Genomic DNA, 10,988 nt, shown 5'->3' on the forward strand with positions numbered 1-10,988 from the left:
GGCTCTTACTCACTCCCACCAACAGCCTGTCCCTATGCCATACACCCTGACTTCCTAGAAATCCTCAGGATTTAACAGAAGGGCAGAGATTGTGAAGACCCCAAAGCTCAGATCCTGCAAACCCTGTACCACTACACCCTAACCATAACCAAAGCCCAGTCTCAGATTCAACACTTCCCTACTTCTCCCAGTTCCCACTCCTTGTCACCTGCCCCCAGCCTACCCTTGTGATGCTTCAGGTAACTATGAGGTTAACACTGTAAAAAGCGGAGCAATCCAGCCCTGAAGCCAGCAGATAACAGAAATTAAGAGGCCCAACCTTCAGGCTGGGAATGCAGCTGGGTACTCAGGTTAAGACACAGGAAGAGATGCAGTAGGTATGCATGTTGTACTACCACTTGTGTATCTGAAATACAGACAACAACTGACACATGAGTTATCATCTGGGAAGGGAAATAGCTGCCCTGAATCCTCTGAGGGGTGGGCAACATTCTCCTCTATCTAAATGAGCGTGCATTGGGTAAGGGGCAATCCAAGGCTTGTGGTAAGGAAAATCTGTCTCCTAGGTTGCAGGTACATCTATCAGCCTGAACCACATGGTAAGGTTGCAGCAGCAGGGCAGAGGCTCTAGGCTGGCCTAGCCCCATGCTGAACCAACTGGACCAGGACAGGCTTTTCTTAGCAGTTGGCTTTGCACAACTGACATCTGCTGGTCATGTGAGGCACTGCATGCAGCAGCAGCTAGGCACCACCACCTTCTGAAGTTTCCCATCTTCCAAGGTTTGGGGAAATAGTCCCTTCCCACATAACCCAGAGGCACAACCTGAGGCAGCTGGAACTGTTATTCTATTAAGGGGCAAATGGCAGCTTGGCAGATCTGGAGGGTCCAGAGCCTCCCCAGAGTTCAGTCTATCCAGTTAGCAAGCACAGGAGTGTGCGCACATGAAGTGTGGGAAACCCACTCCATCCAGGCAAGGAAGCCCAATCCACTTCGAACTCAGGCCCAGGCAATCTCAGGAGGGCATGGCTGTTGGTCTGGATTTCCTTCCTCTGTGCTTGAAGTTGTGCAGTGGGTTCTGGGTCTTCACTTTCTACATGGGCAAAGTAGCAAGTTAGTTGGAGGAATCAGACCAATCATCCAAACACAGACACAAAATGGACAGTGCTGGTACTTGGTAAGAACCCTGTCAGCCATAAGCCAATGATAATGCAAGCTGCTATGGATACTGTGAGGAAAAAGGACAACTGAGGATAGAGAGCAGGGCCTGTGACAGTCAGGGAGGTAACCCCAGCTCACACTCCAGTTTTTGGGAGCACTCTCCTCATCCTGAGGGCAAGGCATCTGTATGTCCTGGTGACAACAAAGGGGCAAGGTGGAGCAAGGGTCCTGTTGCTGACCCACAGCCCTCAGGGCACATACCTTAGCCTTCCTACAGGAGGACAGCTTCTTCCGCTTCTTGTAAGGGCGTACTAGGTCACGAAGAGCAGGAGGGACTGGAAGAGAAGCAGGTCTTCAGCAGAATCCTCACCCAACCCACAAACACCAGCCTCCACAGCCACCCCCACCCCATGAAATATGGTTCCATTACTCTGAGAGGCTCTTGGTCCTCCCTCCAGCTTTCCCAGTATTATCCCACCCCTTTCTCAGCATTGCCTCCCCCGCAAACTCTGTAGCATATTCTTTAATTCTGATCCAAGTAAGAGTCTACAGCTATTCATTATCGCATATGCACTGGGTCAGAGAACGTTAGCACCTTAGACTTTCACTGTCTAAATCACTCTTAAATAGTATTTAAATTCATTGCAATGAACATGTAACAAGAAAGAAAAATAGGGGCTAGGGTATAACTCAATGGTAGAATATGTGCTTAGTATGTGGGAAGGAGGAGGAAGGAAAATAATGTCAAGAAAAACTGAGCCAAAATTAAAAAGGCTGGACAATTTCTTCACATTATGTCCCTTACTACAAATTCACCAGCCCCTACTGCTTCCGTCCCCATACCTGACCTTGACCCTGCCCTCATACCCACTACCCTGGCCTCCTCCCCCGAGACAGGCCACAACTGATTCCTTCCACTTTCCCCTGGCTTCTGGACTCCTGGCCACATCCTCTTGGTGAGTGACTTTGCTCCTACCAGGCCCCTTAGGTCAAAGCTCTGGCATCCCCTCCTGGCATTTCAGACCACAGCTGGAGTCTCCTCCAGCTCACTATCCCTTGGAAGCCTGGCTTCTACCCCTCCCTCTAGCATCTCCATGCTCCCATCTCTCCTAGGCCCTTCCTTTCCCACCATTCAGGCCTTTCCACTTCCAAGGCAGGAATATCACACCTGCCAGTTTGCTTCAGTTCAGGCAGACCAGAGCCCATGCATGGGGAGGGCCTATATTCGTTGCCCATGGCACATCCTTGCCACTCTTCTTAAACCCAATTTAAGCATATAATATACTCTCATTATCAAAAATACACACATGGACAATAGAAGCTTATGTGAGATGAGAAGGGTCAGCCAGGATGAACGGCTGCTCCCCATTCCTGTTTCTGCCCTGGAGTGTCTATCTCCCTGTCATTTGCTCTTACCTAGACACTCCACAGGTGTCCAAGCCATTACTTCAGTGCCTGACAATCCAGAGTCTGCTCCAGCATAGGAAGATTTGCCTCTCACCCAGGATGTTCCCCGAAACCTGCTCACTCTCTTCAGCACACAAAGCCATTCAACCAACTACTAGCTCATTCTGTCATTCCACCCTGCTCTGCAAGACTGCCTGGCTCAAATCTTAGATCTGCCATCATCTCTGCACTACCTGTTTTCTTATCTCCACAAAGGAGACAGTACACCCTATGGGGTGAAGTGGGCAAGTCTACATGTGTGAACACATACTGTGTACTTGTTTGTGTGGATATATGATGTGCTACCTGGGTCTCTACGTCCTGTTACTTGCCTGTCCCACAAGCTTCCCCAGCACCGAGCATAGGAGCTGTCACACAATGGCAGAAGAACCCCTGCCATGTCCCCCAGCCCACTGCCTCCCAATCCCTCAGTGACACTCACCCAAGTAGTCAGGTACATGGCCCAGGTGAGGTTTCACGACTGCAGGGTGCAAGGGCAGGTCATGTCGCAGCAGTTGGAGATCCCTGGGATTGTCTTCAAAGTATGTCTGACAGTGGGCAGAGAGTTTGGCGGAGTTAGTATCTTTTTTTTGTGACTTTGCAGACTTTGTGACTTTCTTTCACTTAGCATTGAGGTTCTGAGGTTTGTTTTTTAATTTATTTTTGCGGGGGTGGGGAGTTTTGAGAATCAGACCCAGAGCACTGTACACATTAGGAAAGCACTCTACTACCAGCCAATTTTTTTTGTTTGTTTGTTGGAGTCTGTGTCTTGCTATATTGTCCACGCTGCTCCTGAACTCCTGGGATCAAGCAATCTTCCTACCTCAGACTCCTGAGTAGCTGGGAGCACAAGCATGCCACCATACCTGGCCAAATGGAGTTTTTTTTTTAAACCTTTGTTATCTATCTATCTGTTTATTTTTGTGTGTTGCTGAGGATGGAACCCAGGGACTCAAATGCGCTAGGCGAGTGCTCTACCGCTGAGCCATAACCCCCCAAATGGATTTTTTTTATAGTTGATAATTTTAATGTAATATTTTATAACTTTAAATTTTTTATTGATTTTCTTTTTATACATGACAGCAGAATGCATTACAATTCATATTACACATATAGAGCACATTTTTTCATATCTCTGGTGGTATATAAAGTATATTCACACCAATTCGTATCTTCATACATGTACTTTGGATAATAATGTTCATCACATTCCACCATCATTTCTAACCCCCTGCCCCCTCCCTTCCGCTCCCACCCCTCTGCCCTATCTAGAGTTCGTCTATTTCTCCCATGCTTCCCTTCCCTACCCTACTATGAATCAGACTCCTTATATCAGAGAAAACATTCAGCATTTGTTTTTTTGGGATTGGCTAACTTCATTATCTTCTCCAATGCCATCAATTTACCTGAAAATGCCATGATTTTATTCTTTTACTGCTGAGTAATATTCCATGTGTATATATGCCACATTTTTTTAATCCATTCATCTACTGAAGGGCATCTAGGTTGGTTCCAATCAAACTACTCTAAGATTTCATCCTACTCCTGTCAGAATGGCAGCAATTATGAAGACAACACTAAGTGTTGGAGAGGATGTGGGGGAAAAGGTACATTGCTGGTGGGACTGCAAATTGGGGCAGCCAATATGGAAAACAGTATGGAGATTCCTTGGAAAACTGGGAATGGAACCACCATTTGACCAGCTATCCCTCTCCTTGGTCTATACCCAAAGAACTTAAAAACAACATACTACAGGGACACAGCCACATCAATGTTTATAACAAATAGAGCTTTTTAAAGGACAATATACCCATGTGTTTTAAAATTTATAAGGCATAAGAGATGACACAGTGAAAAAAGTTTCCCTACCATTTTTGTTTGCATCACCCTCCCTGCCCAGAGGCAGCTACTATTGCTAGTTCCATGAATTCACCTGAGTCCTAGCACGTGGACAAAGAGTCCATTACATGTTCACTCTTACTCCTCTCTGACCACACAGCAGCACCCTGTGCTGCTTTCTTTCAGTTAGCATCATTTTACAGAGTATTCCTAGGTATACACAAATAGCCTCCTCATTGTTTCTTATGTCTGTGTGAGCTTCAGCTGAGGCTGCACTTTCATTTATTTGGTAAGCCCCCTGGAGTCAACTCTGGGGCTCCTTCCATCTTCTGACTCCCTAAAAATAATGTGATGAATGGGAATATACACATTCACTAATATGCCCAGAGGAAGAGAACTTGAAATCCTAATAAACACTGAGTGCCCACATGAGGTTGTGCCATTTGTCTTCCCAACAAAATGGTTGGCTCCTTTCAAAATCTCTTGGCCAGTTTTCCTCTCCCTACCAAATGCCAACACACAGCCCGGTTCTCTGATTCTCACCACTCAGAGCTCGGCATCCAAAGCACTCTCCTAAGTTTGCCCACCCTATCCTTACCTTAAGTTTCTCTGAATGCAGAAGTTCCTCCTTAATCTCCTTTAGTCTTGCCTCCCGAATGGACTGCTTAGTTACTGAGCGCATGGCATCCTGTAGGCAGACATTGGTGATCAGATGGTGAGATTTCCCAAGTCCTTCTCACACCTGGATACGCATCCATAGGTGTCGTCCCTGTTATCACAATCATAGCCCGCCCCAGCCACTCCCCATCCTCTCCCCAGTGTCCAGCTCACCCTGCATCGATAGCGGAAACCCTCGATCTCCTCCATTCGGAACTGGTAGGGAAGCAGGACTGGGACCTCGCCCTCTGGGGAAGAGACAGCAAAGGGACTCAGGACAGAATCCGTTTAAGGTCTTCACTGGAAGTTTCCTACTCCTTCTCCCTGAGGTGAGGCTGATCCCTGAGAGGCCAAACACACAATTTCATTGTTTCATGGGCAGCCTAGTGATGGTATGGACAGGAGTGTATATTCCTAAGTCCTGTGTGCCATCACATCCCTCAGTTCCAGGACCCACTGCCCACTCTCCCTTCCTCTTCCAAAGTTGCTCTGGGCACAAGGCCCCCACAACGATGGTCATGGACTGCAGTCCAGGCACAGTTAGTACCTTGGAATGAGCTGTCAGAGCAGTACATCAAATCACTCACCAGTCATGAGGCAGACAGTAAATGTGATTTTGTTTTTAATTTGTTAGTAAACCTAACTTTGAATGGACATATTTACTCATCTGTAAAGGGAGATAGCATCTGTCACACAGCATAGGATAAGGATGAACAGTGGAGGCTGCCTATTGTCACTATTATGAGTTTGTTGTGGGAGAAGCCTGGTCCTCACCCAGGCCCATACCAATAAGAGTCAGGACTCTTACCTCCACAGAGAAGTTCCTCTATCTTGCCCAAGTGTGACTGCTCTGTGGGTAGCACAAATGTCAAAACTATGCCTGGGTTGTTGGCTCGCGCTGTCCTGCAAGGGGAGATGACCTAGCTGAAATGTATCTCTGACATTTAAGCTCTATCCAGCCCACCCCAAGTCCTTCAGCATGCCCATCACCTAGATGCCAGGCCCACCACATTCCTCCCTACCTGCCAGCTCGATGGATGTAGGCCTCCGGGGTGGAGGGGAGATCAAAGTTGAGCACAGCAGACACATGGTGGAAGTCTATGCCCCGGGCCACACCTGACTCTGGATCAGAGGCCCTGTGAAAATAACCCAATGTCAGCCAGACCCATCTCTGGGAGGGCATTCTCAAGCTTAAGCCAAAAAAAACCCCTCTAAGCAAAACCTAAAGACCATAAGACCCTGGTATATGCAAGACTATTCTACATCAGAACTATTTCAGGAGTTGTGGCCTTGTGGATCAGCCTAAAGCTTTGAAATGTGGTCAAACCCTTGCCCTGACCTCAGTTTTGGGGCAATGACAGAACTCTCTGCCCCACAGAGTGAATTGAGAACTACCTCTGGAACAATTCACTCTTCAGGTGGACAGACTAGGGGACTTCCGTTTTTCCCTTAAAAACATACACCCTGTAAGACGCAGCCACATGCACTTCAGGCTGGCTGTCTCCCCTGTAGGATAGCACATGCCAATTTCCCAAGCCCAGTCTGACCCTTGGTGCCCTTTATTCCTTGTTACGATTTTGATATGAAGTGTCCTTCAAGAGCTCATGAGAGAGACAATGCAAGAAGGTGTAGAGGTGAAATGATTGGATATGAGTTAACATAATTAATACATTAATTCCCTGATAGGACTGACTGGATGGTAACTATAGGCAAAATAGGGTGTGGCTAGAAAAGATGGGTCATTAGGGTTATGCCTTTGGGTATGCATTTTGTCCCTGAAGAGAGAAGCTTTCTCTCTCTGCTTCCTGGGTGCCATGTTCCCAGCTGCTTTCACCTACCACACTCTTCTGTCATGTGGTTCTGCTCCAAAGAATGGAGCTGGCTCTCTATGGACTGAGACCTCTAAAACCATGAGCCCCAAATAAACTTTTCCTCCCTAAATTTTTCTGATTAGGTCTTTTGGTCACAGTGGAAAAAAAAAAGCTGGCTAAAACACTCCCCTTCTCCATACTCAAGTAGCTAAGCAAGGGCCAGTGGAGCTCTCTGCGATATGCTACCAAACATCTGGAATGTCTGGCATCCTGCTCTGTGTACTCTTAGCTTCAGTCTTCCAAAAAGCTGAAAAACAGGCACCTCTGAAGAAGAGGTCAGAAAAGAAATGCAAACTCACTTGTTTCCTTTGGACCCTCGTCCCTGCCGCTTGCCCTTGGCTGGGGCCCCCAGGACTTCAGCATCTGTTGCTATGACACAGTCATAGAAGCCTTGGTTGAACTGTGAGATGATGTGGCACCTGTAGACCAAGAGATGGGATCAGCCCAGCAGGGTGTGTGGGAGGCCCACTCCCTTCCATGGCCATCATCATAACGACTGCCCTTTCCTATTTTGTCCTCCTCTCAATCTCTTTCTCCTTAATCTTTGTACCTCAATTTCCTCAGATGAAAATGGAGTAACAGTAAGTATTCCAGAGTTGTCAGAAATAACTACCAGTCAAGCTCAGGCCTAGCCCCACTATTACACTCAAGAAACATAAACATCAGTTGGTTTCCTTTTCCATCCCTATCTTCAACTTATTTCCACCAAGACATGGGCCATGACAAACCTGGAGCGCAGGGGAAGTTCTCCATTGAGTACGCAGGTGGGGATGCTGAACTGCTCTAGGAATAGACGGAGCCGGTAACTCCGCTCTAGAGTATTGACAAAGAGCAGGGACTTGCCCCGAATCAATGATAGCTTGAGCAGAGCATACAGCAGCAAGAATTTGTCTTCTTCAGTCTCACAGACTACCTGAAACTGCTGTAACTGGTCTGATCCTGGAAGCTGAGACTCTTGTAACTTGAGGGTAACCTGAGGAGAGAAAAGGCCTATAGTAAGGACGAAAAACAGATTTCTATGGCCACTAACTCACCAACAAAAGCATCATTTTAGTGCAGGGCATGGATATGTTTAAGGATTTCTGGCATGCCAAAATTCCTGTAGTTTTGCAATCTAAAAACTCAAGTGCCCTAACTTTGGGATATACAGAAAGGGGGGAAAAAAATAAACAATCCACAAAGCACATGATGCATAGGACAAAGAAAAATACATTGGTAAATTACAATAGCGAGTATGGAAAGCCTACAGCAACAGGTCTTCTGAAGGGTAAAATTCAGATCTTCTGAAAGGTAAAATATAACATTGAAAGCTTTGGCCTTAGAATTTTGGCTTTGCCACTCAAAGCAGATAGTGGGGGCAGGGTGTAAGGAAGGAACCTTCCTTAGGCTTTTAGACAAAGTATAGTTTGAACTGGGACACCCAGAAATATATTGTGATTTTTATTTTAAAATATTTTAAATGTCAATGGACCTTTATTTATTTATATGCAATGCTGAGAATTGAACCCAGTGCCTCACACATGCTAGGCAAGCACTCTACCACTGAGCTACAACCCCAGCACAATGTTAGTAAATTTTAGATGACTGTCTTTCAGTGCCTCAGACCAGGAATGACATATCCAATGACAATGGTCCCACCCAAAACACCAAAGGACCTCAGAAGGAGCATCAAATCCTCCAAGTGTTCCCATGTCTACAGCTCCAGATATTCCCACAGCATCCCTTACCGGATTATGTAGTACCAGTTCCTTTAATGCTTGTATATCCTCATTAAATGTAGCTGACATGAGAAAAGCCTGGTAAATCCGGGGCAAGTGACTAAAAGAAAAAAACCTAGTCAGGCTCCTACTCCAAGGACCTCTAAATGTGGTCTCAAAGACATTTCCACTAAGAAACTACACCACTACCACCACCATCACCATTTCTTCCTCACCAGAGTAGACTCTTCAGTTCTTCCTCAAAGCCAAAGGAAAAAATAAGATCAGCCTCATCCACCACCAGCAGCTCCAGGGAGTCACGCAGTTTCAAGTTGTCTTGTTGCAAGTGGCTTAATATACGGGATGGGGTCCCCACCACTACATCTGGCTTCTCCATCAGTACAGCTCTACAGGTGGTAAGAAATGGGTATCAAGAAGAACTTGGCAGCTGGAACTTCACCCTGGACCTGTGCTTTCTCCTACTACACACAAACCCATCCTACATCTTTGTGTAGCTTCATTCCCTTTCACTCACCGCTGAGAAGCTGAGTCTTCAGCAGCTGAGACATTGGCCACCCGCACATCCCGAGAACAGTAGGCAGACAGCTGCTGAATCATGGACTGAGCTTGCCGTGCTAGCTCCTTGGTAGGAACAAGGACAACTCCCCTTACAGCCTGTTCCACCACAGGACCTGTCTGTAAGACCATAAATTACAGATTAAAGCCAGCAGTGAATATCAATGGATCCAACCAATGCTTTTCTCTATCTTTTCCAGGCAATCTGGTCCAACCACAATCCTGTCCATACAACAACCTGTGTTCTGATCATCCCCTCATTCTGCCCACCTCAGAAAATAAAATGGAGGGCTTTCCCTGGGTGCTGACAGAAGAAAATAACTTCCTCTGTGTGTAATGAAGTTACTGTGTGTTATGAAGTTATGAACGCTAGGTATGAACCTGTACTCTCACAATAACTCTGCAAGTAGAAGATGTGCCTGGCCCCTTTTCATTGAGGAAGGAAAGAAAGTGACTGTAATGTTATTTCAAGATTACACCAAGCTGATGGTAGAGGAGCACGTCCTGGATTAGGATTCAGGTAACCTAAAGCCCAACCCAGAACGTTTGCCACAATGGGACCCGACTGATTCTATGATCCAAGAGAAAACCTCGTACAAACTGGGACCTCCCTTCCCAGCCTCCCGTCGGGCCTCTGACTACCCACCGCCTTCCTGTGGAGCAGCAGCTGTAGCATCGGAATAGCATAAGCAGCTGTCTTCCCGGAACCAGTGCGGGCCCGGGCCAGGAGGTCTTTCCCCTCTAGGGCTAGCGGGATAGCCTTTTCTTGAATCAACGTAGGTCGCGACCATCCCAGATCGGCGACAGCCTGAGAGACAGACGAAGAGTGCGGTTCAAGCGGTGCGGAGGGCAGTGGCGTGCCCTGAGAGCCCTTAAGCCGGATTCTCGGGTCCCCAGCCCTCCCCGGTACCTGCAAGAGCCGGGGATCCAGGCCCATGTGTTCAAAGCCCAAGGACTCTGGGTCCGCCATGGCGTGGTTCGGGACTGACAACGAGCACGCGCAGCAGGAAGAAAGCAAGGACACGGGCGGGGCGACTCAAAGCAACAACCAATCAAGCTCAGAGAAACCGCCACTTTCCGGAAGTCCCGTCTCTCAAGTTTCCGGTGTTCGGGGGAGGTCAGAAGTAGGGCTGCTGGTTGCTCGCCTCGAATCTCGCGACGCAAACGCTCACCCGGATTTTTTTCTGCACTTTCTAGCTCCCCCGACTTTCAGGAATAGCGTTAGCGGGACTTTCTCCGCTTGGGTGCTGTTAGAATCCAGCCTTAGTGTGGCGCAGCAGTCTTCGCGGAGCCACTGAGGCCATTTGACGCGCTGCGGGCAGATCACTGCAGTAGCGCTCAGGGGAAGGGCGGTGGTCTGGAGATCCCAGACCTGGCTGTCGTCAGGCTCTTGATAGATTACAGTTCTATGTATCACTAGTTTACCACTAGTTTCACAGGGTTAAAATCAAGGTATCGGACTTTTGACCTTCAGAGATATCAAGATAACGTTTGTTGTTTAAAGCCACTCCGTTTGTGATAATTTGTTACAGCAGCAGTAGGAAACAAATACAAGAAGCCTTACCACAAACTTTAATAAAAGTGGGAGAGGCCTGGCGGGATGGCTCACGCCTGTAATCCCAGCGGATCGGGAGGCCGAGGCAGAACGATCTGGAGTTCAAGCCAGCCTCAGCAACTTAGCCAAGCGCTAAGCAACTCAGTGACCCTCTGTAAAATACAAAATAGGGCTATGGCTGTGGTTGA

The 10,988-nt window shown here is 47.4% G+C and overlaps 1 protein-coding gene across 1 annotated transcript; it reads right to left on the reverse strand.

Moving 5' to 3' along the window:
- Positions 1 to 369: 369 nt before the first annotated feature.
- On the reverse strand, positions 370 to 10,671 carry Ddx56 (DEAD-box helicase 56). Its single transcript, XM_027938342.3, has 14 exons — positions 10,156 to 10,671; positions 9,892 to 10,053; positions 9,205 to 9,365; positions 8,906 to 9,076; positions 8,700 to 8,790; positions 7,701 to 7,945; positions 7,272 to 7,391; positions 6,124 to 6,237; positions 5,910 to 6,004; positions 5,276 to 5,349; positions 5,043 to 5,132; positions 3,048 to 3,153; positions 1,421 to 1,494; positions 370 to 1,091 (listed from the first exon to the last, which is right to left on the reverse strand). The coding sequence occupies exons 1-14, from the start codon at positions 10,213 to 10,215 to the stop codon at positions 1,014 to 1,016; spliced, it is 1,641 nt and encodes a 546-aa protein (XP_027794143.1). The 5' UTR covers positions 10,216 to 10,671; the 3' UTR covers positions 370 to 1,013.
- Between the last annotated feature and the right edge of the window lie 317 nt (positions 10,672 to 10,988).

Source organism: Marmota flaviventris, chromosome 1, assembly GCF_047511675.1.
Source record: "Marmota flaviventris isolate mMarFla1 chromosome 1, mMarFla1.hap1, whole genome shotgun sequence".
Lineage (NCBI taxonomy): Eukaryota > Metazoa > Chordata > Mammalia > Rodentia > Sciuridae > Marmota > Marmota flaviventris.

Bases quoted from the DNA above. Each gene is read 5' to 3' on its own strand.
- Ddx56 (XM_027938342.3), bottom strand. From the start codon at position 10,215: ATGGCGGACCCAGAGTCCTTGGGCTTTGAACACATGGGCCTGGATCCC. The intron at 7,946-8,699 runs GTAAGGGATGCT...TTCTCTCCTCAG, and splicing joins AACTGGTACTACATAATCCG to GTTACCCTCAAGTTACAAGA. The intron at 5,133-5,275 runs GTGAGCTGGACA...GTCTGCCTACAG, and splicing joins GTTTCCGCTATCGATGCAGG to GATGCCATGCGCTCAGTAAC.